This window comes from Hemicordylus capensis, chromosome 16 (assembly GCF_027244095.1).
Source record: "Hemicordylus capensis ecotype Gifberg chromosome 16, rHemCap1.1.pri, whole genome shotgun sequence".
NCBI lineage: Eukaryota > Metazoa > Chordata > Lepidosauria > Squamata > Cordylidae > Hemicordylus > Hemicordylus capensis.
Window position 1 is genome coordinate 1,676,993 of NC_069672.1, and position 27,765 is coordinate 1,704,757.

Genomic DNA, 27,765 nt, shown 5'->3' on the forward strand with positions numbered 1-27,765 from the left:
GAAAGCGCCCTGTACAATGGCATTTCCCTCTTCCCACCAGAGTCCCTCTCCACTTTCCTGTTCCAGATGGCCCCCCCGGCCATTTCTGGATCTCCCGGGGAATTCAACACGCCAACCAATTCAATATGGCCAACCTCCCATGACATTCCTGTCCGTCACTAAAGGCCCAAGACGGCCTTTCCTTGTGCCCCTCACAAAGCAGGGAGAGGAGCGCATGTTTCAGGTGTGCACGCAGCTTGTGCAGACCTCCCCCTTGTCACAGAACAGCCGCTTGCTCAGGACGGCACCACGTCCACCGAGCAGGAAGAAGCGCCGCTGACACGCCAGCCGTCGGCCAGGGAGGGGGAAAGGCACCCCACCCCTCTCTCTTACCTGGGGCAATGCCCGACGAGAAGTCGCAAAGAAGGGAAATCACCTTTGGCTGCGGCATAGTGAACAGGCAACGCGCCCGTGTCCGTGGCTGCCAGCGGGTCGCTGCCCCCGAAGCGCAACAGCCAGTCGATCACTTCGTGGTGGCCAAAGCGGGCAGCCAGATGCAGGACGGTGGCACCAGAGTTATCCGTGTCCTGCAGAATGCAACACACAAGCAGATCAGGGGCGTTTCGTCACACAACACCAACAGAGGGGGAGTGTCCTTTGGTTGAGGCAGAGATTATCCGCTTTGGCTCTCCAGATGTTGTTGGACTACAACTCCCATCAGCCCCAGCCGCAATCGGCAGGGGGTGATGGGAGCTGCAGCCCAACACCATCTGGGGAGCCAAAGTTGAGAGCCCCTGGCTAGGTTAAGAACAGAAGAACAGCCCTGCTGGATCAGGCCCAAGGAGGCCCATCTAGTCCAGCATCCTGTTTCACACAGTGGCCCACCAGATGCCTCTGGGGAGCCCACAGGCAAGAGGTTTGAGCATGCCTTCTCTCTCGCTGATACTCCCCTGCAACTGGCATTGAGAGGCATCGTGCCTCTCAAGTTCATAAGCACCAGGCTTCACTCGGAAGTCTTGGCAAACTATCTCATTTACTTTTCAGTATAAACTGCTTTGAGAATTTTGTTGTTGTTCTTGTTGAAAAGCAGCACATAAAACAGTAGGTCGTAGCAAGGACTGCGGTGCAGGAAACGGGGTCCTCTCACTATACTATTCCAAGAAGAGTCAGGGTATTTCACTAAGAGGTTGTGCAGAATGACACAACAACATTTACAAAGAACTGAGGAATACATTTAAATGTCCACTTGCAACACCCCCAGCAGCAAATAAGAACCATCCACAGGCAGGAAAATGGTAAAATGTGCAATCAATTTGTCGACATTCAGGCCACAAATGATTGAGCGAGGTATGAGTGGGCAGACGGGCTAGAAACCTTCCGGAGTGGCCTAGTCACTTGGCAGATTGGTCTGCAGAGCTACCCAAAGGTGGCCAATTTCCCACTGACATTCACTTCCCCCCCACAGGGGTGCTTAACCTGGCCTCTGTGGGGTTCATCCAGGTGGGCCATGGAAAATCTCTGCTGCACTGAATTTCATTTGCTTCCTTGTAAGCCAGAATAAAATTCCTGAAAATATCTACCCTGATTACTGCTTCCCCGCCCCCCGCCCCCAATATAATTTTTCTGGAGCCTCATGGAAGTATATAAATGGATCCAGAGTCCATTGAGGATCTAAGGGGCGTCCAGTCCCACCATATACTAAAGCCAGCAGGTGGAAATAGACCCTTGCTTTCGTCTGGCAAGGGAGAGCAAATTGCTTTGCATCCGAGAGATTCAGAAGCCTGTTTGGGACTGAGAGGAGACCCAGGTTCGAATTCCCCCACTCAGCCAGGAAGCTCACCTTGGATCAGTCACTCTCTCCAAGGCTGGCCCACCTGAGATGTTTGGACTGTAGGCATCCAAGCCAACCCTTGAGGACCAGAGACCTGCTTTTTAAAGACGAGTGCAGAAAATCAAGACGCTAACTAGCAATTTCTTCTAACCTTGTAGGATCTGGGACCTGCTACTTAGATAACAAAGACCAGTTCTGAGTCTCTCTAGGATCGAGCCAGCACCTAAATGTTGTCTCGGCACTGGGAAATTCTGAAATCATTTTTTAAAGTGCCTCTGAACATGTGAAGAGGGCTTTCCTCCCTATTGAGTAGCCACAACCCAAAAGAGATTAGGAGACAAGGATTCCAGGTCAAAGGCTCTGGGCAGAATAAAGCCCTTCCCAGCTGATAAATGAGTAATGGGGGAAGGTCCAGCCATCTGGCTGTAGAAGGCAAGAAACCAAAGAGGTCACCCACATGGCAGACCGTTCCCTGCTGTCTTAATTAGCAAGATGTCTCAGGAGAGACATCTCAGAAATGCCACCAGACCACCGTTTAGAAGCCCAACCGTTGGGCAGGTGGTCCAAACTGCCCACCCAGGGCTTGTTTCTAGAGGAATCTGCACCATCGGCACTCTGGACCAAATCCTGACCCTAAGCCTAGAGGACTCTGCATCATCTGCTGATCAGAGGGAAGGTGGGGAAAAAACAAGCAGCTCTAAGCCATGGGCTGCCCATCCCCTGGAAGTCCAAGCCATGCTTTCGATTCTCAAAGAGGGCTAGCACAAGCCAGAGGGTGGGTCTGAATGGAGCGACCGAGTCTGCAGGGGAGGAAAGACACCAGCTCTCCAAGCGACATCACCGCCTCTTCCCACATCCAGTCCACTGGGGTTGTAGCTGGGTGCCTCCACCAGATGTCTCTGGTGGAGCCCACAGGCAATCCTGCTGCTGCTCCCCTGCAACTGGTATTGAGAGGCATCGTGCCTCTGAGGCTGGAGATGGCCCACAGCCACCAGACCAGTAGCCCTTAATAGGCCTGTCCTCCATGAATACGTCTAAGCCCCTTTTAAAGCCATCCAAGCTGGTGGCCATCATCACATCCCGTGGCAGAGAGTTCCATAGGTTAATTATATGCTGAGTGAAAAAGTTCTTCCTTTTGTTGGTACTTCCCCACTGCACGACCTAATGGTGCAGCAGGGAAGTAACTTTGCTAGCGAGCAAGAGGCTGATGGTTCAAATCCCCGCTAGTATGTTTCCCAGACTATGGGAAACACCTATATCGGACAGCAGCAATGTAGGAAGATGCTGAAAGGCATCATCTCACACTGCACAGGAGGTGGCCATGGTAAACCCCTCCTGTATTCTACCAAAGACAACCACAGGGCTCTGTGGATGCCAGGAGTCGACACCGACTCAATGGCACAACTTTGTTGGTCCTAAATTTCCCAACCTTCAGTTTCATGGGATGACCCCTGGTTCTAGTGTTGTGAGAGCAGGAGAAAATTTCCCCCCTGCCCACACTCTATTCCACGCATAATTTTAAACACTTCTATCATGTCTCCCCTTAGTCGCCTCTTTTCCAAACTAAAGAGCCCCAGATGAGGCTGTAGCCTCGCCTCATAAGGAAGGTGCTCCAGGCCACTGATCATCTGGGTTGCCCTCTTCTGCACCTTTTCCAGTTCTACAATGTCCTCAAGATATGGTGACCAGAACTGTACCTAGCACCCCAAATCTAGCCACACTATAGATTTGTATAAGGGAATTATAATATTAGCATTTTTATTTTCAATCCCCTTCTAATGATCGCACCAAATAATCAACTTTCAATGAACTGTCCACTATGACCCCAAAATCTCTCCTGGTTAGTCACTGACAGCTCAGACCCGATCAGTGACTGTGTGAAGTTGGGATTTCTTGCCCCAATATGCATCACTTTACACTTCCTTACACTGAACGCATTTGCCCTTTTGTCGCCCACTCATCCAGTCTGGAAAGATCCTTTTGGAGCTCCTCAAAACCTGTTGTGGATCTCACTACCCTAAATAGTTTAGTGTCATCTGCGAACTTGGCCACTTGCCTGCTTACACCAACTTCTAGATCATTGATGATCAAGTTAAAGAGCACTGGTCCCAGTACAGATCCCTGGGGGGCCATTTATTCCTACCCTCGGCTTCCTCTCCTTCAACCAGTTGCCAATTCACACATGCACCTGTCCCCTTATCCCATGACTGCTAAGTTGACTCAAGAGCCTTTGGTAATGAACTTTGTCAAAACCTTTTTGGAAGTCCAAGTATACAATGTCAACTGGATCCCCTTGATCCATATGCCTGTTGACACTCTCAGAGAACTCCGAAAGGTTAGTGAGGCAAGACTTGCCCTTGCAGAAGCCAGGCTGGTTCTCCTTCAGCGAGGCCTGTTCTTCTATGTGTTTAACAACGTTATCCCCGAGAATGCTTTCCATCAATTTACTGAAGCCCATCCTTTTTGTACAGGCTTTGCTTGCCCCAAAATGTATCCCAGTGCCTAACAAATCTAAAACCCTCCTCCCAGCACCACCACCCACTCATTGAGACCCCTCAGCTCCGCCTGTCTCGCTGGCCCTGCGCATGGAATAGGTAGCACTTCAGAGAACACTCCCCTGGGGGTCCCGGACCACAATATGCTGCCTAGCAGCCTAAATTGGGCTTCCAGGGCCTCCTGGCTACATTCCCCAACATTGTTGGTGCCAACGTGCACCACAACAGCGGACTCCTCCCCAGCACTGCCTACCTAGATGCAGTGTGATGTCCGCAACCTTCACACCAGGCAGGCAGGCAGGCAGGCACCGTGCCATCTACACGTGGGTCACAGACCCATATCCCTAATGACTGAATCACCCACTGCTAGGAGGCCCCCAGCCCCTGGAGGAGTATCCGCTGTGCGAGAGGATAGTCACCACCTGAAGCCAGCTCAGGAGCACTGTTCCCTCCAAGGCGTTCGCATGTGAGCACGCTCACAAGTTTTTGGAGGTCCGCTCAGTTCATTTTAGATCCTGCTCAGGTTGAATCATGAAGGCCCTATTCTAAATGCACACACCCTGCCTTGATACGGCTGCCCAGAACAAAACTCATTCCACACAGAGATGGAAAAAAATTAGAGGGACCACTGTCTCAGGAGTTCCCAGAGGTTGCTGAACTATGGCTCCCATCAGCCCCAACGGCCTTCTGATGTGCCTTCAGCCACTGGGGCAGAGGGTGGTGAGAGTTATATAGCCCAATCGCCTCCAGAGACCCAAACAGCAAGCTTTGAAAGCAGCATGTGGGGCAAGCCAGTGGTAGCCGCTCCCTCCTCCTCTCTCCTCAGGCTTCTGGCAAGAGGGCAGAAGAAGAAGAAGAAGGGCTCCTTCCAAAGTTTGCCAAGGCCAGACTGGTCCCCAAGAACGTCTCCAATGGCAGCAGTGGGAGGAGGGGCAGGAATGTGCTGCCCCTGTGCGTGGATTACTCTTCCCATATTGACAGCTAGGGTTAGATTCTGAGTCTCTCCTGAAATGATGTAGACCAGGGCTGCACAACTCAAAGGCTCTGGTGGGCCAGAACCATCCACAGCTTGGCGTGCAGGGGCCGAAGTCAATTTTTAGCACATTATTACATTAAAATTAAAGATATTGTTGCTTGTGGCTCTATTCCCCCTGTCAATGGACCCCTAGTTTCAACCATGGATAGTAACCAGAGAATAGGTCCCATCCCTGCTCCATCAGTGGGGCCCCTGGAGTGCCTGACAGCCCCAAACATATGCCAAGTCCTCTCCTCTCCCTAAATTGTTGTTGCTTTCAGGCTGCAATGCTAGGCATGCTTACATGGGAGTAAGCCTCACTGGGCACACCATGGAGCATATTTCTGAGAAAGCAGGCACAGGATGGAGCTATCAGGCAGTTTCCAGCTGCTGTGTTGCTGCAGGATACCTGGGGGCCAGTAAAATAGTCACTGTGGGCCGAATCCTGCCCCCAGGCCTTATGTTGTGCAGGCCTGATGTAGACCCACTTGTTCTTCTGCTTCGTATGCGACTGTGTTATTGTGAGGTTGATCTGAATTTGACGGATATTTATATACGACTTTTCAACCCAAGTTCCCAAAGCAGTTTTCATAGATATAAATCAATAAAATGGCTCCCTGAGGGCTCCCAATTAGAAGGAGAAGGAGAAACAACAAGAAGATAAGACGCTAACAACAGCCACTGGAGGGATGCTGTGCTGGGGGTGGAGAGGGCCAGTTGCTCTCCCCAGTGCTCAAATCAAGAGAGTCACCACTTTAAAAAGGTGCCTCTTGGCTCAGTTTGCAGCCACTTTGAGTGATCCGTTAAGAAAAAGCAGCTCACCCCTTCTCGAAAACAGACAGGCCTCGGACCTTCTGTGTGCAAAGCCGGTGCTCCAAGAAGTTCCCCTTCCCTTTCATCTCAGACGATGTAGGACTGAGCTTCATGAAAGCCCAGCCTAAATGTCAGTCCCTCCAGTCAACTGACAGGCAGTGCCTTCCTCTCCCCCCACAACAGAAGACACTGACAATGTAAACAGAACTTTTCCGGGAAGTTGAGCCCAAAGGTGTCCGGACAGAATGCTCTTTGACAGAAGGCAGAGGCCAGAGAGGCAGCAGAAAGGGAGGGCTCTCTGGTGCATACCCTGCAGAACTCTCACAGGTCCTTTTGCTGCAGGCAGAACCACCACCATAGGGCGGCAGCGCATCTGCTTGGCATGCAGAAGGTTCCAGGATTAGCCACTGGCAGCACCTCCAAGTCAGGCTGGGGAAAACTCCTGCCTGAAACTTTGGAGAGTTGCTGCCAGTCAGTGCAGACAATACTAAGCCAGATGGCCCGGACCAAGGGCGTGACTCAGTAGAAGGCAGTTCCCGACGTCCCCCTTGTGGTCTCCCTGACTGAAATCTAAGCGGAGGTGCCGGGGCTGGAAGCTGGGTGGAAGCGAGCGGGGCCTCCTTAAACCAGCGGGGACTTGCTGGTTACTGAGGTCCCAGTACTTGGCTTGCGGGGAGAGGTAGGGGGGTTCCTCATGAAACCCACAAACCCCACGGCCCGACTCCCTCCAGCTTCACCCCAAAATGCCGCTCCCTTTTCGGGACAGCTAGCCCCGTGTCGCTCACGCACTGCGGACCGGTGGAAACGAACTCTGTGTGGGCTCAGAGGCACGCTCGTTTCCACGCGGCTTCTCCTGTTCCCGGGGTGAAGCCTAGCCATTCGACAGACACGCCTGCCCGCCCGAACAGACAACATATCCAAACATGCCCTCCCTCAGTAAAGCCCTGGGAGTCGGAGCGTTGGCACAGGAGAGAGATTACGTCTTCCACCGGTTGTAAGCCGCGCTTGGAGCCGCCAGGGCCCGGCGCGAAGGCGCCCTCCCCGTGCGCCCAGGGCGCGAAAGCTCTCCAAAGGGCCGGGCGCCGCCGGACGCCTCCGCTGCAGTCGGTGCCTACCTGGACTCGGCAGCCTCCCTGGACCAGCAGCCACTGGAGGCAGGCCAGGTTGCCGGTGGCGGCGGCGTCGTGGCCCGGCGTGGCCCCGTTGCGCGCCCGCCCGTTGCCGGCCTGCGCCGCGTCCTCCACCAAGTAGCGCAGGCAGTTCAGCTTCCCGGCGCGGGCGGCGTGGTGCGCCGGCGAGGCACCCAGCGGGTCCCGGAGCGCCGCCGGCCGCAGCTGCCCGGCAGCCTGCAGCGCCTTGAGCGAGTCCACGTCCCCCTGGCGGGCGGCCTGCAGGGCCCGCTCCAGGGCCATCTCCGCCGACGGCGACCACGACGGCGGCGGCAACCACCACAGAAGCCCGGCGCCTGCCTGCCTTCACCGGAGAGCCATGGCCCAGCCTCGTCGCCGGCTGCGCCCTGCCTGACCTCCTTCCGGAGAGGGGCTCCCGCTGCAGCCCTCGAGCGCGGACCGGGCGCCTCCTGAGCCCCCGAGAGCCGGCAGGTGGTGGGAGCGGAGGTCCGCGTGCCTGTCCGCGTGCCTTTCCGCCTCTTCTAACTCCGCCTCTCCCGACGACACTTGGGCGGCGGCAGCTGGAGGTGCGCGCCTCTGCCCGGCTCCTTCGGCATGATCCTGCGCCCCTCGACGGCGTCAGCGGCGGCCCTGGCTCCCCCGACGGGCCCCCTTGCTCCGCCTGCGCAGCCTGCCGAGCTCTGGGCGACAGACGCGGCAAAGAGGCTCAGCTGCTCTCCATCCACTGGCCCGCCCCCGCCCCCGCCCCCGCCCCCGCCTGGGACCGGCCAGAGCTTCCGCCCCTCCCTCAGCTTGCCAGCTCCGCCCCTCCCCAGCTCGGAGGCTGCTGGAGACGGGAAGGGGTTAACTCCGGGTTTAGACGAGGAAGCGGCTGGCTTGACGCAGCGGCGCTCCGGCTCTTTCACCTGGCCCCGCGCCGCTGAAAGCTTTAGTAGGAATGTGCTTTGGAAGACTCCGCTCTGGCGGACTAGGGCTCAGCGTTGGAGTGCGCGTAACTTCTGAGGATGTGCAGAGTGCTTGTTCTCGCTCTCCCCCCCGCCCCGCTACTGATTAACAGCTCTGTCACCTGGTTTAAAACACACCTCGTAGGTGAAGAGGCCGCCCTCGCTTTGAGTATTGCATGCAGAAAACAGGGGTGTCGCTATAATTGAGCCAAAGGGTCCAAAGAAGGGGGGCCCAGCTCCTGAGGGCCCCCCAGCTCCACCCCTTCCTATTTTCTTCATTATCTCCCTCACTCTGAGTGGGGAACACGGCCCCCTGTCCCCCCAGCAACGCCCCTGGCAGAAAAGAAAAGCACAGACACAAGGATGGAAATACAATGTGACACAACAGGCAGGATCCAGGCTAAGCTATTCACCATTCGGCCCCACTGAAATGCATGGGACTTCCGTTAGTCATCATTCAATGGTGCTGAATCACGACTAACCGCCTAGATCCTGCCCAAAGTACTTTTGCTTTTAAATATTGTGCGTTCCAGCCGCTGTTGAATTATGTGTTTCGACTTCTCTTCTGGAGCCAGACAAACCTGTGCAAAAGGCCATCTTTTCAGAAACACTGTGTGAGAAAGGGGATTTATTATAACCTATGCAAATACTTTTTCCATCTTTCATTTTTTGCATGGGAAAACTGCACAACCAGGTCTGATCTGCTCTGGGGACATTTTATGAGGTCTTCAGAATCTGGATGGTTGAATAGAATGTCAGCTTACTTCAGGTCACAACAAGAATGTTCAAAAGCAAGGCTAAAATGAGGGCGGGTGCTGGGTTATACAACACAACGCTCCTGCAGTTCTATGACTGATGGTAACTGTGAGTATTTCAACCTAATGTGGTCTGCCATGTTTAGGAACGTAACTGAAACACTAAACATTTTTATTGTGTTGCATATTTGCCATGTTTTGTTTTGAAACACTTGCATTTCACAGTATACAAACACACAGCAAGGAAAGACATATGAATAATCAGGAATAAACAGTATTATAACAAAGAGGTTTGTTTGGATACATGCAGAAAATAACTCCAGAGCAAATATATACGGCAATGCATCAAGCAATACTGAAGAAAATCTGAGCGGTCTTTTTTATTTCTTATTAGCTGAGCTGATTACATTTGAAACCAAGAAACTTTCTTCGGGAAAACATCATTGAAATGGATTAGCTTGGTAACCTTTAACTGATTCAAAATCTTTTACATCATTAATATTTCTCATATGTTGCCACACACATGTACAAAGTTTCGGATATACAAAGTTTTGTTTATATTTCCATTGAACTGCAGTTTGGAACTTTCCCTCCAGGTCTGTGGCATTTTGCTTTGGGTTCCATCCCAGAAGATGGTCCTAAGATCAATGGGCAATATTGGGAAATGGCCAGAGGTTGCTGGTTTGAATCCCCGCTGGGATGTCTCCCAGACTATGGGAAACATACCATAGTTTGTTTCCCATACATACCAAACTGCCAGACATTCAAACCGGTTCGGAGGCCCGTAAAAGGGCCTCCGACGAACCGGTTCGTGCACACCCCTAGGGGCCGTAGCTCAGTGGCAGAGCATCTGCTTGGCATGCAGAAAGTCTCAGGATCAATCCCTGGCAGCATCTCCAGGTAGGGCTGGGAAAGGCCCCTGCCTCAAACTTTAGAGAGCTGCTGCCAGTCAGAGTAGACAATGCTAAGCTAGATGACCCAATGGTCTGACTCGGTAGGAGGCAGCTTCTTATGCCCCTATATATATTCCAATAGTATATTAAATTGCAAGGGTCTATACATTTGCCTGCAGTAATCAACCAAAATGTGTGCATGTCACTAATGCTGCCCAGAGTCTGGTTTCTGACATCAGAATGAGCTTTCTCTGAGCATCTCCAAGGTCCCAGTGGATGTGAGGACAAGCCCCAGCCCAGAAGAAGTAGCATGCTATGTTTGTTTCCACAGGCCTCCCATGAAATTAGCCACAAGACCTGTTAGATCGGATGCATAAAACAACCCCTAATATCTGCCAGCGGTGCCTTGATTCCAGTGCCACAGACTACGGCGAGAACATCCCCTCCCTCACACATAGGTGTGGGTGGTCCGGATGCCATTCCCAGCAGGCTCCGTGGCTGGGCTTGTATCGGGAGCCTTGCTGAGTACAACTTGGTGGTATGAAGTGATGGCTGCAGTGATGGCAGCCAGGTTGCCTGCGACAGCCATCCACAGGGAGTATCCGTACTCAAAGCTCGGGAATCCAGGGATGCGCAGAGAGACCTAGGAGGAGACACATGGGAGAGAGTCTATTTGGCAAGCAGAGGAATCCTTGAGAGGCAAGGAACTCAGGGTGGGGGCGAGCGGGCAGGCGATCTCGCAAGCAAGTAGCTCAGAAAGAGAGGCCAGCAGGAGGCTTATAGGACCAGGTGGGACCTCATTGGCCCACGGAGTCACCTGACTCCTGCTGAGCTGGTGGCTGCAATGCCCCCCTCTGGCCATCTGCAGCGGTGGTGCTGAAGAGCTGTGGAGAGCAACTGAGCAGCCGCTCCCTCCCCTGACCAAGTATCAGGATAGCGCACAGAGTGAGACCCCTTTAGCTCTCAAGAGAACCACTCCAAATGTGTTATCAAAAGAAAAACGGGACAAATGTTGGAAGCAGACGATTGATGTCCCACCTCCAATTAAGTGAATGTTTATTTGGTTCTGTATGTATATCCCTTATCGCCAACTTTGTACTTTTGTGTGCAATTCTAAATTTACATTGTGAATGTAAATACTATTCCTCTGTATATAATAGTGTCCTAGCATCGTAATGTAAAATTTTAGTAGTCTGAAAAAGAAAATCTGCCTCAAAAAATCTGCCTCACAAGGTCCATCAGGTGAACCCCCTGCCCTTGCCCCAGCCTCCTTGTGAAAGATCCAGGGGAGGGAGGGCTAGCTCACACCGATGCCGGTTCTGTCCCTTCTCAGCCACAATCGCAAGGAGAAATGTCAGCACAAGAGGGCCAGAGGCGTGCAGGGTGGGCCATCCAGGAGTCTGCTGCCCTCGGGGATATGACAGGCCCTGCTTGACACCCAGGCTCAGTTTCTCAATGGTGCTGCTCAGGAGCGACTTCATTTCCATAGGACTTCCCCTGAGGAACTTAGTCAGCCCTTCTTCTGTTTCTGAAGGTTCCCCGTTCCCTCCCTGGCAGCATCTCCAAGGCAGGGCAGAGAGAGACTCCTGCCTGCAACCTTGGGAAAGCCGCTGCCAGTCTGTGTAGACAATCCTGAGCCAGATGGACCAAGGGTCTGACTCAGTATGTATGGCAGCTTCCTATGTTCCACGTGTAACAAGACCTTTGCTTGCAAGCTTCTCACTGGGCTATTTTTGCATGAGCCTGCAACAGCTCCTCCAGTTCCTCCAGCCTCCCCCCCACCCCCTCCCCACCCCCAGATCACAAAATCTGGGATCTCAGCTGGGAAACTCTTCCCATATGTGGCAGCAGAGCCTTGGTCCATCTAGCCTCATGTTGTCTGCCTGCTCTGACCGGCAGTGGCTCTCCAGTCAACAGATCCATCCCAGTCCTGCAGCTGCCTCCTGAAAGCCTTTTAACGCGAGATGCCAGGGGCGGAGTCTGCATGAAAGGCACAGGTGCTTCCGATGAACCGGACCATCGTTCAGTGGCAGAGCATCCACTTTGCATGCAGAAGGTCCCAGGTTCTGTCCCTGGCAGCATCTCCAGGTAGGGCTGGGAGAGACTCCCCCCCGAAACGCTGAAGCGGCTTCCAGTCTGTGAAGACAATACTGAGCTAGATGGACCAGGGGTCTGGCTTGGTATCAGGCAGCAGCCTGTGGCTATGGACTCTGACCTCCCCCCCCCCCCACTGTTGGAAGCAGCTGGGAGAAGCACCATTGCAGCCACAGAAAGACCTGCCTGCTTTCTCCCCATGCGTCCACATTAATGGCCTCAGGCACAATTGCTGGGCTGATGGGAAACTGGCGTGCATGTGCCCAGTCCAAGGCCAGTGCACACCTTTCCCGGGCCATGGATCTCACTGCTTGACCCTACAACGGTGACATGTAAAACGTGGACTCCACCAAGGGGCCAGCTAAGAGGGTGCCACCGAGGCCTCTCCCCTCTTCTGCTGCCATCCTTGCCCCAGGGAGTAGATCGCTGTCAGGGACGGGAGGATCCCAGCAGCCTCTCCCAGCCCAGCCCCGGCCCAAGGAGGCTGTCTGCAGGGGACCCTCCCGAACGGCGTGCTGCAAAGCCATCCAGTCCGGGATGACTGTGTGCCGCCCGAGTCTCTCGCCCTCCAAAGCCTTTGCAGGCAATCCCCCAATATTGCTTGTGAAACATCAACACCGGAACGACAGTTTCAAAACGACACAAAAGCGGGTGCAGAACAGAGACAGCAAGCCAGGGCAGTACCTCGTACTGGTGCTGGGAGAACACGTACACGCAGTATCGGGCTACTCCGACACAGGACAAAAGGCCTACAAGGGAAGGAAGAGTCCTGTGAGTTCTCCTTCCCCACTGCACCCCACCCGGGGGTATACCCCCTAACCCACCTACCCCGTGTTAAGCTTCAATTCCTCAGCATGCGATGAGCAAGAAAGACAATACAAAGTGAAAGGCTCCTCTGAACCCAACGCACCCATCCACAGAAGATGCATCTCTGTAGGAGTATCTGCTCTATCAGCAATAGCTGCATTGCTCTTCAGCGCTTCCTCCAAGGAGCTCAGGGCGGCATACAAGTTCTCCCCTATTGTGTCCTCATAACAAACCTGTGAGGTAGGTTTGGCTAAGAGAGGTTGACTGGCTCCAAGGCACTCAGTGAGCTTCATGGCTCTGTAGGGATTTGCGCCTGGGTCTCTCTGCTCCTAGCCCCGTACCCTTGGCCAGTACACCACATCGACCCGCTTCTAGTCAGCCTCCTCTGGGAGCATGAAATGCCCTTCATTAGGTGTGGTTAGATCATTCCCTCACTTTGGGTTAGAAATAGCAGTGCAGCAGAATCCGTTGCCTGCAAAGGAGGCTACTTGTTGCTTCTCTGCCTGAGTTCCTGCTCTGGACTTGTTTCCTTCCAGACAGGAATGGAACCACAGAACATGTGAGCTCCTCTAAGAGTTGGTAAAGATCTCTCTATCACATATACATTTATGCATGTTCGTGCATACACGCACATACACACACACACACATACACACTCTCTCTCTCTCAACATATCCCCTGCTAACTGGGCCAAGAGGCACATTTTTTCATGTGGTGATTCTCTTGTATTTAGCAGGGGGAGAGTAACTGGCCCAATCCACCCCCAGCACAGGACCTCCAGTGGCTGTTGCTGGTGTCTGTCTTATGTTTATTTTTAGATTGTGAGCCCTTTGGGGACAGGGAGCCATCTGATTTGTTTGTTATTTCTCTGTGTAAACCGCCCTGAGCCATTTTTGGAAGGGTGGTATAGAAATCAAAATAATAATAATAATTAATATAATATAATATAATATAATATAATATAATATAATATAATATGCCAAGACGTTTCAGTTAATGAAAGATTAACCCACATATGCCAACCTCACATGGATGCGTGTTGCGATAACTCTGTGCACAGCTGCTTGTGTGTGTTTTGTCCACACTTCTGCATTTGCCACCGTCAGGAATCGCTCTCAGCCTGAGGTCAGGAATTCTCCACGTGAACCTGGTTTCTGAAGCAGGAGGGACAGGGGCAGCAGTGGACGTACCTGCCAAGAGGTAGAATCCCACAGAGAGCCAGAGACAGCGCCGCTTGCTGGGGGGCTCCTGGCAGCCCCCGAAGTGCCGGCATCCCATCAAGAGGCAGAGGAAGGCGCCGGCGCTGGTGATGGCTGCTGTGATGAGGGAGGCTCTGGTGACAACGATGGCTGCTGAAGAAAGAGACCAACAGGCCAAGCTCCAGGAGATGGTTGACTACAACTCCCATCACCCCCAGCCAAAGGCCACTGCAGCTGTGGATGATGGGCACTGTAGTCAGAACAGCTGAGGATCCCTGTGGCAGGGAGCATCTTGCTGCCCTGCAGGTGCTCTGATAGCCTGCTTCTTGAGGCGACCGCCTCGCCTCATGAAAGGGTCGCCCCGATGCAGTCACTCAGCACCTCAGGGGCAGACTAGCCCCACCCTCTAGCTGCCTTCCCCTCCCTGACCTTTCAAGGCCCATGTTCGTCAGTATGTCCTCATATTGGGTTAGAAATACAGACGCAATGAGTACTAACAATGCAAAGTTTTGACCCTTGTCCAACATGGCTTCTATCGCCAAGCAGGGAGAGATTGTTGGAGACGGCCTGGTTGAGGTCATACCTGCTTCTCTGAGGGAAGGTCGGATGCTGAGCTTAGAGCTGGTCCACTCCTGTTGGCTTTTAGGAAACCGCTCGAGACACATCTCGATAAAATTATGCATGGAGTGCAGAGGGTGGACAGCGAGAAATTTCTCTCCCTCTCTCACCACTCCAGAACCAGGGGTCAACCCATGAAACTGAAGCTTGGAAAGTTTAGGACTGAGAAGAGGAAATACTTTTTCACACAGCGCATAATCTGTGGTTTAGTTTTTAAGTTTTAAATTTTTGAATGTTTTTAAACTTTTAAACTTTTAACATGTATTGAGCATTAAATAAGGTCATTGAAAAAGCTTTGCTATGTTTTAGCTGTTAAATTCTTAGTTTTATGCTGCAAGCCACCTAGAGACTTCGGTAGTGGGCGGTTTACAAATTGATTAATCATATCAAAAATAAGTACAAATTCATAAAAGACTGTATTAAAACTTTACATTCTTATACTCATTGCTTTTTAAATTGTATCGCATCTTTTTCTGGGTACTTCCACTCTTTTGTGTTTATAATATTTGGTTAACCTTTTTGTTTTAATTAAAAAAAAAAGCTTCTCTTGGACCTTACAACATCCTGTGGTGGTGATTCCACACAGAGCGGATTGGGGGGACAGTAGCCCCTTTTCTTCTCTTCTGATGGGGTGTGTGTGTGTAGCACAATGCGGGAAAGGATGCAGGGCCATAGGGCAGAGGACTCAGAGAATAGTTTTGTGAAATATCTACATGCATCTCTTTAGGGGAAGGAATCCATTTCCAGACCTCCAACAAAGCAGGCTTTTATCTCCTGCGGCCCTGGATACTGTGGCAAGCCATAAGCCTAGAAAAGGAAGGGAGAGGAGGGTTTCCTTTTACCAAGGGACCACACGCTGGGCTCAGAAACCATCACCTGGGACACCACACCTGATGCCAACCCACTCTGGTTTCACCTGGTCTTGGGCTCCTTCCCCTGGAAAGTCATGGTACTGCGTCTGTATCTTGTACAACTGTTGTCCTCAAGGTGATTGTTTATTATATTTTTATCTTGCCTTTCTTCCAAGGGGCTCACATTTGGTCTCTTTGCCCCCATCCATTTTATTCTCACAACAACCCTGTGGGGTAGGCTAGGCGAGGAGAGAGTGACTGGTCCAGGACCAACCAGTAAACTACATGGTTGAGTAGAGCCTTCCCAGACCTAGTCCAGCAAACATTTCCTGAGCAGAGGACCTCTTTGGACACACGCTTGCCAGGTACCTTTTCATCTCCAGGGCAGAGCTCCAAGGCAAAAATAACGATTCTGCAAGTTTGCAGGACAAGCTGATGGCGGATAGCACAGATTGGCCAGTACCCAGGACGCCACACCAAGGCACCTCTTCCCAGTTCCCGAATCTGTCCCTATAGCAAGGATTCCAAACGGCCCCTACAGAAGGAGTTCTCAAACTTGGGTCCCCAGATGTATCGGAAGACAGCTCCCAGCAATGCCAGGCTTTAGCCGTTGTGGACCCACCATTAGACACTGTAGACATTTAGAGATTGTATCCCACCGCTCTGGGCTCCTTGGAGGAAGAGCAGAATATAAATGTAACATAATAGCAATAGCAATAGCGCTTACATTTATATACCGCTCTATAGCTGGAAGCTCTCTAAGCAGTTTACAGTGATTTAGCATATTGCCCCCCAACATTCTGGGTACTCATTTTACCGACCTTAACTCATTTATTTACAGTCAACGACCAAATAAGAATATAAATGTAAAAGATAATAATAAAGTTGTCGTTCACCAAAATCTGGGGACCCCACATTTGAGACTCCCTGCCCTATAGGAGGAATTGATGGCAATAATTCACACGAATGAGGGAGAAAAGCATGAGGTGGTCATTCCCAGAGAGGCCCACGGCCCTTTCCTTCCTGAACCTCCCCTTCCCAGCACTGTTTATCTTGATTGGACAAAATGTGCACCTACCAGGTTCTGAGCCAAAAGCCCTACTGATTGAAGGGGCAAATGGGAGGCTTACCAGGATGTGGATTGAGGTAAGAGCTGAAGACATCGCAGGTCCAGAGCTTGACAAATTTATCCCACACACATTCACCCCACAGGCCACGGCAGCGCACGCTGAGCACCACGGAGCCCTTACTGTTCACCTGACAGAGAAAGGAGGGAGCCACAGTCAATACCCAGTTCAGAGCACCCCAACGCAAGAGAGCTTGTTCACCCCAGCACGACTGAAAGCAGCTGGGCGCTGGTTGAAGGGGCCTATCGGAGTGACGAAGAGCATGAACCATAATCACTCCGCTGGTCCTCTCTAGTCAAGAAGACTCCGGGCAGTGTTGAACTCGACGATTCTGAGATGACACAAGTCTTCTTTAGGCTGGAAAGGGTTCACACAAGCGCCCTGCCCAGCTCCAGAAGCTGCATTGTGCACTCCTGGTTTTCAACTCAGTGCCAGCTAACATCTGGCGAGAAGGCGGGTGCGGGAGTGAGTGACTGTCTGCAAGAGAGGGCCTTCCTGCTCTGTGGAAGTTAGTAGGACGCACCATCCTGCCTGCACAACTCCGACCTCACAGAGGACTCCTCCCTCCCACCCAGCTAGGTTTTTGCTGGCAGCACATGATCAAAGACCGAGAGTGTGTCCAGCGCCCAGAGCTGGGCATGAGGCTCGCTCTGCCCTCCTAGCGGTGGTGTGTGAACTTCCTTGTGATGTTGTATGTGCATCCTGGGGTCGGTCCACACGCACCGCTTTTTGCGTGAGAGACTCTTGATTGCAAAAGTGGACCCCTCAAATGCAGGTGGGAAGTGGATGGCTGTATGTGCACTGAATGCAAGGTGTGGAAGAGAAGGTGTGTGCAGGGCTAGCGTCTCTGGGGAGCCACCCCACCGCTCAGAAGAACTCTGTGGATAACAGCCACACTATCTTGCTTGATGTTGGTTGGTTAGTTTGGGATTCTTATGGGGAAATGGTTGGGAATTCCCACCAGCTCTCCTTACACTCAGCAGCTCTTTTCCTCCTTTCTGGGAGAACAAAAAGCCCCATTATCCACAGTTTTGTACAGAAAAGGCAGATAAAAGTCAAGTAGGCACACAGCTGTAATTCCCAGTGTTCTCTCTCCCTCTCCCCCTCTCTCTCACACACTGCTGTGACATAGGAAGCTGCCTTCCGAATCAGACCCTTAACCCATCTATCTCAGTCTCTACACTGACTGGCAGCAGCTTCTCCAAGGCTTCAGGCAGGAGTCTCTCTCCCAGCCCTACCTGGAGATGCTGCCAGGGAATGAACCGGGGACCTTCTGCATGCCAAGCAGATGCTCTGCCACTGGGCTACGGTCCCATCGCCTAAGGGGAACATCTTATAGCACTCACCCATCCAAATGCAAACCAAGGCAGACCCTGCTTAGCAAAGGGGGCATGTCATGCTTGCTACCACAAGACCAGCTCTTCTTCCCCCCACGTCGGCAACTCAGCCTAACAAAGTGCCCGCAAGGTGTCCTCAAGAGCAAACCCACAACAGGGGCCAGCTGTTGATCAGGGAAATGGCCAGAAAATACAGCCTGTCCCCGGTCAATAGGGGGACTGGAGTGTTTGCCTGATCCCTGGAACCCCCCAGCAGTTTCCTCCCACCTGGACTACAGCGGCCCTTTTCAAAGAGTGATGATGAAGAGGAGGACAGAGTCGCCTGGTTACCTGCCAGCAGTCTGTGCAGAGAGAACCCACCGTGCAGACCAAAGACAAGGCCCCCGAGAAAATGGCGATGAGGCTGGAAGCGGTGCCCATCGCCGGAGAGCTTGTCGGAGGGCCTAAGGCCCCACGGAGCCAGCAGCCGTCCCGTCTGGGCTCCAGCGGTGTCCTCCTCCTCTGCCCCGGGCTGTTCTCCAGCCCAGCCTGGGAGAAGACGCACCAGGTACTCCCTCTGCCACGGCTCGGCCTGAGCCCGGACGCTGGAGAGACCCTCTTGGGCCTGGCCTGGGGACCCAGAAGATGACGGCGACTTGGGATGAAATGGGAGGGCTGGAGTCCAAGATTACCCGGCAGCCTGCAGAGTTCAGGGAGGCTGAAATGTCAGGCGGAACGGAAGAGGCAGCCGGCAGCTCCTGAGTCCTGCTGGGTTCCTTTCGTGCTCCGGGAGGCCAGGCGGATACTCAGGTCTTGTTTCCAGGAGGAATGGCTTGGGGGGCGGGGAAGGGGCTGAAGAGGCCCCTTCCGAGAAAGAGGCTGCTGCTCCACGGCCATCCCCACCCCAGCCAGTGGAGAGACTCTCACAGCCCTTCAAAGATGGTCAGACGTCTGCTTCGGCGGCCCCAGAGTCCCACTGCCTCCTCCCCTCTGGAAATGCCTTCTGCCTCCTCGGAGGAAGCATGCTTTCCCTCTTCACTGGAAGCTGATGAGTCAGGCGGCCCTCGGTCTCTCCAGCTCAGTCTATACCAGGCCGGCTCATCGGAGTCCCCCGCCCTGCTGTTTTTGGACTACAACTCCCATAATCCCCAGCCACAGTGGCCAATGGCCAGGGATTGTGGGAGTTGCGGGCCAACATCTGCAGGGGGGCCGGAACTGAACAGCCCTGGTCTATACTCTGACTGGCAGCAGCTCTCCAAGGTTTCAGGCAAGCGTCCTTCCCAGGCCTACCTGGAGATGCTGCCAGAGGTGGAACCCTTCTGCATGCCTAGCAGATGCTCTTCCACTGAGTTATGGCCCCATCTTCCTCTGAAACCGGGGTAGGCAACTGTGGCTCTCCAGTTGTTGCTGAACTACAACTCCCATCATCCCCAGTGGCTGGGGATGATGGGAGCTGTAGTTCAGCAACAGCCAGCAAGCGAAAGTTGCCTACCCCCACTCTAAAAGATGTCTGTGCCACCCTCCACCAAAGATATCAGGATGGTGCGTCTCAAAGGACAACACAGCACAGATCAAAATTGTGACTCACCACCACAACAGCTAAAAAGAGCAGTGAGGCGACAGAGCAGAGAAGGGGCAACAAATCGTCGGCTGAATGGAGCTTCCCCATAATTTAACGTTAACCAGCAAGCGCATGCTAGCCTTTAAACCAGACATCATATAGCCCACTGACTGAGCACGGAAATGCCTGGGAGGAGAACCACAAGGGTCTTCTTCACCAGACCCCTAAAAGTTAGCCGCGAAGGGGCCAGGCGGGTCTCCTTAGGGAGTGGTTTGGGCAAACAGGGTGTCACAGCTGAAGAACTCCCCACCCCCACCCCTGGCAGCCGCTCGCCCGGGAGTGTTGTTGGGTGGGGAGGCTATGGGGCACAGGCCGCGGTCTTTGCATGGGTGCCCCAGATCTCCGGCATCTGCCTCCCCCCTCCGTCTTTCTTTTGCATTAGGAGCAGGAGTGGCAGCTGGCCACAGAGTCGTCCTTCTGCCTTCACCCAAAAGAGGCATCAGCAGATGAAGGCAGTCTGTGGGGCCACTGAACTCAAGGACATGTTCTTCTTGGACTGTTGTTTAGTTTTAAAGCATGACAGGGGGGCAGGGGCTGTTCACATGCAAACGCTAGTCAATTAAAACTCAGGTGAGTTGTTCATAAAGATTAATTGAACTGATTAATTCAAGCCTTAACCAGTCTTGATGTTAAAGCATTTCTGGGCAGGGTGTTCTTAGATGTCGTGATGCCCTCTGGCCACAAGGTGGGGCTGAACACTGCATGGAAAAACAGTATTGGGGAGTGGGGGTGTCTCTCAAAACCCAGAGTTTTAGAGAACACCCCTGAATCCTAGTCAGAACTTTTGTAGAAAAGCTACTAATAATAAATAGAAATATTAGTAATAGTAGAAACCCAAACTAGAACATCCCCAAGAGATGGTTGTCCAGCTTCTGCTTGAAGACCTCCATCAAGGGAGAATCCACCACCCCTCTAGGCAATTTACTCCATGGTCAAACTGCTCTTCCCATTAATAAACTGGTCCTAATGAGACTGAAGCCAGTTAGGACTAGTCTGGCTTCAGTTGCAGCTCATCCTAAGGAACCAGAGGGGTGCCCAAGGAGGCAGCTTGGGTGGCTCCTGTCTCTCCTGTGCTGCCTGCAGGCTGGCAATCCATCAGGTGCCATGCAGCTGTACCTGATGAATGGCGATCCTGCAGACAGCATGGCTCTCAGGCGGGGGGGGAGAGGGAGAAGCGACACCAGCTGACTCTTTTGATGCCCTGCCCCCCCACCCACCCCCGCTTGTTAGGATGGGCCGTATGAGTGCAATCATGTAGAATTGCCTCCCTAGTGAGGCTCACCTGACGTTGTCACTTTGTCCTTTGAGACACCAGGTAAAAGCCCTCCCTGTTCACTCAGGCTTTTAAAAAAGGTTTCTACAATGTTTGGTATTGCATTTTGTATTCTCTCTTTTATGTTGCAATTCGCTTGCCTCGTTTAATGTGTTTTGTGTGTGTGTGTGTGTGTGTGTGTGTGTGTGTGTGTGTGGTTTTTTTTTAAAAACCCAACAACTGTTGTGTTGTTGTGAACTGCCCAGAGAATAATTTGTTATGGGGTGACTAACAAATAAAGTTAACTATCATTATTATTATGCTATTTACACACAGTCTACCAGATCTTTTTGACTGGATTTGGTACTTTAATTACCAAATTAACTGGGTATGTTGACCAGTTCCTCCATTGCGAGGGTCCCTAATGATATGCTGCCACTGGCTGCCTGGGTTTGAGATGCCTCCAGATCTGACTCCTCTCCCAGACTCTCCACTCTACCCGCCACTTGGTGGGGTTCCAGGATCCAGCAACCTTGGAGAAGCCGCTGCCAGTCTGTGTAGACCATACTGAGCTAGATGGACCAAGGGTCTGACTCAGTATATGGCAGCTTCCTGTGTTCCTATGGGGTCATGACAGCCAGACAGATCGGTCAATATTGCACAGCCCTGTTCCCTAAAAGGCCAGGGCACAGACTGCCCTAGGGAACTCCCTGGGCTGAGTCCCAGAGACTCCTGGTTAAAGCTCCAGCATCTCCAAGAAGAGAGAGGAACAGCCTCCTTCAGTAACCAGCTCCCCAGACTGATGGGAGATAGCAGGGAGTTTTAGAGCAGGGAGAGGCATGCTGGACTCTGGTCTGGAGTGTTTCTATCCAGTCTGAGCGCAACCTGCCTCTAGTTTCCACTTCTTCCCAGTGGCCCCAACGGTCCAGGTAGGAAAGGATTATGACCTGGCCTGTGAATGGAGCTCCAGCTTGGAGGGTCACCGTGACTAATGCATCACAGGATGTTTCATTCTGCACACTGTAAGCATCTGGAATTCCGCTTTGCGAGACAGAAAGGGGTCTGTATGCTGGAAAGCATCCTTGATTAAAAGAAAGGACCTCTAGGGAGGAGACTGGCCTTGTGGCAGCAAGCATGAATTGTCCCCTTGGCTAAGCAGGATCCACCCTGATTTGTATTTGAATGGGAGGCTACAGGTGTCCACACTGTAAGATATTTCCCTTAGGGGATAATGGGGCCACTCTGGGAAGAGCAGAAGGTCCTAGGTTCCCTCCCTGGCAGCATCTCCAGATAGGGCTGAGAGAGATTCCTGCCTGCAACTTTGGAGTCGCTGCTGCCAGTCTGTGTAGACAATACTGAGCTAGATGGACCAAGGGTCTGACTCGGTATACAGCAGGTCTGTCTATGCTCCAGGCTGATACTGTCCGCTTTTCTGTGGGCCCCTCAGAATCCCGGCGATCCCATCTGCCTGCAGCCAAGCACACCTCACCCGAAGCCTGCAACCGGGCTGCGTTACCGTTACCCACCAGACACAGGCCGCCTCTCTCACTGCCGCTCTCCTCTTGACCCGGCAGTTAGACAAGCGAGCTGGAGGTGACACGTGCCGCTTCCATGTATCCCACAGATTCATGTCAGTTCCAGCAGCAGCCTGCTGTCAGGGGCAAGTTGCGGGCAGGGGGCGAGCATGCGTCTCCATTGTAACAGCATCGAGATTAAAACGATAATGGTCCTTCGGGGACAGATAACCAGCTGTCCCTGGACAAGCCCCAGCACATGCTTGGCTTTCAGAGAAGCTCCCAAGCGCCGGCTTTTCTCCCAGGCCTTAAATCCAGTGAAGGATGGCCAGGCGGCCCCACTCCCAAGAAGAGAACTGGACGCTGGAAACAGAAAATAAACTGCTCTCTGTCAGGGTCGCTATTATATTATTATTATTTATTTATTTATTTACACAGTCAGACAGGTGTGATTGACGGGTTTGTTTTATCCAGACATCGGGTCCTTCCCAAGGACCTGGGATGGCTGAATTTTATTGTCAAGGTTGTTGCTGTTGTTATAGATATAACACACTCAGGTACCGGGACTCCCCATTTATAAAAAGCACAATCTGAGGCTGTCTTAGCAGCCACAGATGGCGCCACACTCCTGGTGAACCTCTGCGGGAAGAGCAGTTTGACCACGGAGTAAATTGCCTAGAGGGGTGGTGGATTCTCCCTTGCTGGAGGTCTTCAAGCAGAAGCTGGACAGCCGTCTCTTGGGGATGTTCAAGTTTGGATTTCTACTATTACTAATATTTATATTTATTATTAGTAGCTGTTCTACAAAAGTTCTGACTCTAGGATTTAGGGGTGTTCTCTAAAACTCTGGGTTTTGCAGGGCCTGGTGGTTTCGGCTAAGAAGAACTCCAAGGGGTTTCTTAGCTGAAGAGGAACAGAATGGAAGGGGGTCTAGGGAACAGAGGGGCATCTCAATGAAATGGGTGGGCAGCAGAAACAGGATGGGCAAAAGGAAGCCCTTCTCCAGACAACACATGAATAGGAGAGGAGGGCTGGGCTGGTGGAAGCAAGCATGACTTGTCCCCTTTGCTGAACTGGGTTCATCCTGGTTGCATATGAATGGGAGACTTGATGTGTGAGCATTGGAAGAGATTCCCCTTAAGGGGTGGAGAGCATCTAGGTTCCCAATTCCCTCCCTGGCAGCATCTCCAACAAGATAGGGTGGGAGAGAGACTCCTGCCTGCAGCCTTGGAGAAGCCGCTGCCAGTCTGTGAAGACAACACTGAGCTAGGTGGACCAAGGGTCTGACTCAGTAAAAGGCAGCTTCTGATGTTCCTATGATTGTGCTAGAGATTTTGCTGCCAGGAGGGTGTGATAGTACCCACAAAACCTAGATGGTTTTGAAAGGGGATTCAGACAAATTCATGGAGGGAGAGGAGCTCTCTGTCAGTGGCTCCTAGGCATGATGGCTAAGTAGAACCAGAAAGAGTATACCTTTGAATTAACTGGCATTGGGCACAAACCACAGGATGAGGGAGGCCATTGCCTTTAACGCCTCTTTGTGAACTTCTTGGTGGCATCTGGGTAACAGGGCTGGATGCATCCGGCACGGCCTGATCCAGGAAGAAGGCAATCTTTTATCTTCTTAGATGCCTTTCAGAAACATAGGTTTTCCTTTCTTCAGAGAGTATTCTAAAGAGAAGATAAAAGGATGTACACATTTTAAATACATTTATAATGTGAATCATGTCCAAATAACTGTAACTGGTAACGTTTGTGGGTTGTTGGTTTCCTCCACTTTTTGTAACTTGCAGCTTTGTATGAGGTGTGCTTGGCTGCAGGCAGATGGGATCGCAGGGATTCTTAGGGGCCCACAGAAAAGCATTCTGTATCAGCTTCTGCGAGGCTGCAGGCAGGGATCTCTCTCAGCCCTGTCTTGGAGATGCTGCCAGGGAGGGAACTTGGAACCTAGATGCTCTTCCCAGAGCGGCTCCATCCTCTGAGGGGAATCTCTTCCAGTGCTCACACATAGCAATAGCAATAGCAATAGCAATAGCACTTACATTTATATACCGCTCTATAGCCAGAGCTCTCTAAGCGGTTTACAATGATTTAGCATATTGCCCCCAACATTCTGGGTACTCATTTTACCGACCTCGGAAGGATGGAAGGCTGCGTCAACCTTGAGCCCCTGGTCAGGATCGAACTTGTAACCTTCTGGTTACAGGGCGGCAGTTTTACCACTGCGCCACCAGGGGCTCTTCAAGTCTCCCATTCATATGCAACCAGGGCAGACCCTGCTTAGCTAAGGGGACAAGGCACACTTGCTACCACAAGACCAGCTTTCCTCTCCTAAAAAGATCTCAAGTACAGAGCCAGGAAAGATCTTAGGGAATATAGGAAGTTGCCATATACTGAGTCAGACCCTTGGTCCACCTAGCTCAGTATTTTCTTCACAGACTGGCAGCGGCTTCTCCAAGGTTGCAGGCAGGAGTCTCTCTCCCAGCCCTATCTCGTTGGAGATGCTGCCAGGGAGGGAACTGGGAACCTTCAGCTCTTCCCAGAGCGGCTCCATCCCCTGAGGGGAATTTCTTCCAGTGCTCACACTTCTAGTCTCCCATTCAAATGCAACCAGGGCAGACCCTGCTTAGCTAAGGGGACACGTCATGCTTGCTACCACCAGACCAGCTCTCCTCCCTTATTTGGTAGGGCTGGGAGAGACTCCCAGAAGCTGCTGCCGGTCAGTGTTGACAACATGGAGCTGGCTGGACCAAAGGTCCTTTCCAAGCTTCCTGTGTGCGTAAATGTGTCCCAGGATCATTGATGGCACTGCCTAAATGGAGCTGCCACCAGGTGGGGGACCTGGCACCTTCTGCATGCCAAACAGGGGCTCTGCCACTGGCCTGTGACCCCACCCCTAAGAAGGAACCAGCCCTGGTCTGCTGCTCCTGCCTTAGCAGCAGGGTCCTTAAGATCCCATTTAAGTGGGGGGGGGGGCTTGGATTATCCGGGAAGCTCTCTGCTCTGCAGATGCCTTCACTCAGGAGAGGCCGACCAGAGACTCTCCTGCTCTTGTTGGACTACAACTCCCATCACCCCCAGTTGCTACCACTGTGGCAAGTTGTAGTAAGAAGTGGTACTCCAGCAACAGCTGGTGAGTTCAACCCTGCATTAACTCACGGAGGAGTGTGGTGTAGTGGACGGTCCCCTTCTCTCCTGCCTCACCAGGTCCAGCTCACCACTGGCTGGGGTATGGCGCTCCCTGGTTGGCTTTGGGCCTGCCTAGCCTCCCTCACAGGGCTGTTGTGAGGATAAAAGGGGAGAGGGGATTAGGCAAGCCTCCTGAAGCAAAGGTGGAGCCGAGGGTCAGAAACAGCCTGCAGAAACCACCAAGCCTACACTCAACACTGCAGCCAGTCGTGCAGGGGTGTCACTATCATAGGGCAAGGGGAGACCATTGTCTGGGGGCCCACTGCCTTCCCCCCCAGGCAAGTCACATGACTGACTCCCCCAGCCGCTCACCCACCCGGGCTTCCTTCCGTTGTAGTCATCCTCCAAAATTGATGTGAGTGTGAAGACCTGGAGCGTCCAGAACAGCAGGTCTTTCTCTAGGACCATTCAATGATTTGCATTGTCCACAATTTACAAAACCTTTAAAAAAATAATTTAGGATGATGTTCTATGGTGGCACATAGGGGTCTCTCTCTCTCTCTCTATATATATATATATAAATTTTACTATGCTTAAAATCTTGTCTCTGGGCCCACTCCAACCTTGCTACGCCCCTGCAGTCATTTTTGCCAAGCCAGTGTACTCTACGGGTTTGTCCCATTCGCACATTACTTGTTGTTGGGTGTACACTCCAACATCTGGAGATGGATGCATGCACAGCGAAGACATCCACCCAGCCAGACCTGCGCCCCGCTCACCTTCTCCGCTCACCTTCTCCGCGGAACCAGAACGCCGATGATCTGCTGGAGGCTTGCCTTGTTGGGCAGCTGCTCCTTCACGCCCACGGGTGCCTGCCAGGGTCCCAGCCTCCGAGGAACCCAGAGGCCGATCAGCCCGTCCCCACGGCTGCCTCCGCCTCCCTCCCCCGCTTGCCTCCTTCCTTCCCGCAAGTTCCCAGCTGATTCCTCGCCGGCCTGCGGAGAAGGTTGCCTTCGCTGCGTGGGGGACTGGAAGGCGGGGCGGCCTTGGGCACGTGTAAATGGAAGAAGCGGAGGCGTCCTGAGGCCAGGTGGTGGACTGAGGCTGAGGGTGCTCGTGTGAGCCCTAGGAGGAGAGAGACTCTGCGGGGGGCCGCCGGGGGCGGCACCAGGGGCCCTCTTCAGCTTTCTCCTGACCTGGACACGTGTGCGGTTGGTTGTGGGGGTCGCCAGGCGTGCTAGGAATGCTAACTGTGTGTGCGTGTGTGTGTGTGTTAAGAGAGAGAGGGGAGGATTGTGCCGCTGTGAAGGAATCTTTTGCCGAATCCGAGGAAGGCGCTGCTGTTGGGGCACGATCCTCCGCCCTCCCTCCCGCTGTCGGTTATTAAAGCCTCTTGACTCCGACTCAGCTTGGGAAGCGGCTGAACCTGGGCGGGGGCGTCCCCAAAGAGAGGGGCAGCCGAGGATAATCTCTGCTCTCGCCCCACCGCAGCGGTTTGAATCGGGGGCTCTGGGGGCTGCTCTCCTTGGAATTGGGGTGGGGGTGGGGTCAGATCCCAAATCTAGCCGGGCGGGAGTCAGAGAAGCTGCTGCGGAAACAAAGGGGGGGGGAGTTAGATCCAAACATCTTGGGTAGGGCGGGGGGCGGGCCGGGCACAGGCAGGGTCGGATCCGCTCTCCCAGATGGGCCAGGCACGCGATGATTCCTTTGAACTGGCCAATCTCTGCTAGGCATGTGCCTAGCAAGCGGGAGAGCCAGGGCCTCTCCCCCAACCCAGACCACCCCCAAGCTGGGCGGAGGGGGGGGGAGAAAGGGGGGTGACGCCTGGCACGGGCGAGACGTGGCAGTTGAGCACCCTGGAGGACAGGGCCCCTCCCTCCCTTCTGCCCCATCAGACCCCACCTTTCTCCCCCCGCCCCAGGGGAGACACCGCGTGGCTTAGGTTTGGGAGGGGGGTGCTAAAAGATACCGTTGGGGAGGCGGAGGTGGTGGGGGGTGGGGTGTCCAAAGCCAAGCAGACAAAAAATGCGGGCCAAGGAAGGACAAGGCGGGGGGGGGGGTGATGATGGATATTCAAAAGGAATTGGAGGAGACATCTGGCAGTGGCAAGACGCCATGGTAGATGCGTGCATGGAACCTCCATGTCCAGAGGCAGTATAGCTCTGAACAACTGATACTGTAGACAAAGAAAGGGGGGAATCTCTTGCTTTCACATCCTCCTGGTGGCTCCTCTGCTGTTGGAAGCGAGATATTAGGCTAGATAAAGCCTCCATGGCGTGATCAGACAGCACAGCCGTTATCGCGTTCTAAGGCCAAGGCCATTGTGGCCGGGAATGATGGGAGTTGTAGTCCAACCTCATCTGGGGCCCCAAGGCTGCCTGG

At 53.0% G+C, this 27,765-nt stretch overlaps 2 protein-coding genes across 6 annotated transcripts in view; both read right to left on the reverse strand.

Annotated features, from left to right (window-relative positions):
* Window positions 1–7,990, reverse strand: part of ESPN (espin) — a 116,812-nt gene extending 108,822 nt beyond the window's left edge. The window contains exons 1-2 of the mRNA XM_053281490.1: window positions 7,249–7,990; window positions 373–566 (exon numbers count right to left, since the gene is read on the reverse strand). Of these exons, the coding sequence (XP_053137465.1) occupies window positions 373–566; window positions 7,249–7,545 (491 nt within the window). The 5' untranslated portion in view covers window positions 7,546–7,990. The remainder of the gene's footprint in view (window positions 1–372; window positions 567–7,248) is intronic.
* Window positions 7,991–9,019: 1,029 nt separating this feature from the next.
* LOC128338344 (claudin-16-like) lies at window positions 9,020–27,033 on the reverse strand. Of its 5 annotated transcripts, none has more exons than XM_053280602.1 (6): window positions 26,176–27,033; window positions 23,728–23,925; window positions 16,555–16,681; window positions 13,947–14,108; window positions 12,634–12,698; window positions 9,020–10,498 (listed from the first exon to the last, which is right to left on the reverse strand). In XM_053280602.1, exons 2-6 carry the CDS (start codon window positions 23,743–23,745, stop codon window positions 10,304–10,306), a joined length of 567 nt encoding a protein of 188 aa, XP_053136577.1. In that variant the 5' UTR covers window positions 23,746–23,925; window positions 26,176–27,033; the 3' UTR covers window positions 9,020–10,303. The 5 variants fall into 5 exon arrangements, with proteins under 5 accessions (XP_053136577.1, XP_053136576.1, XP_053136578.1 ...); XM_053280601.1 differs by having other exon boundaries at window positions 26,163–27,033; XM_053280603.1 differs by lacking the exon at window positions 26,176–27,033 and adding an exon at window positions 25,760–25,887.
* Between the last annotated feature and the right edge of the window lie 732 nt (window positions 27,034–27,765).

Bases quoted from the DNA above. Each gene is read 5' to 3' on its own strand.
- LOC128338344 (XM_053280599.1), bottom strand. From the start codon at position 18,308: ATGGGCACCGCTTCCAGCCTCATCGCCATTTTCTCGGGGGCCTTGTCT. The intron at 16,682-18,218 runs GTAACCAGGCGA...TTTCTCTGTCAG, and splicing joins TCTGCACAGACTGCTGGCAG to GTGAACAGTAAGGGCTCCGT. The intron at 14,109-16,554 runs GTAAGCCTCCCA...CTCTTTCTTCAG, and splicing joins TTACCTCAATCCACATCCTG to CAGCCATCGTTGTCACCAGA.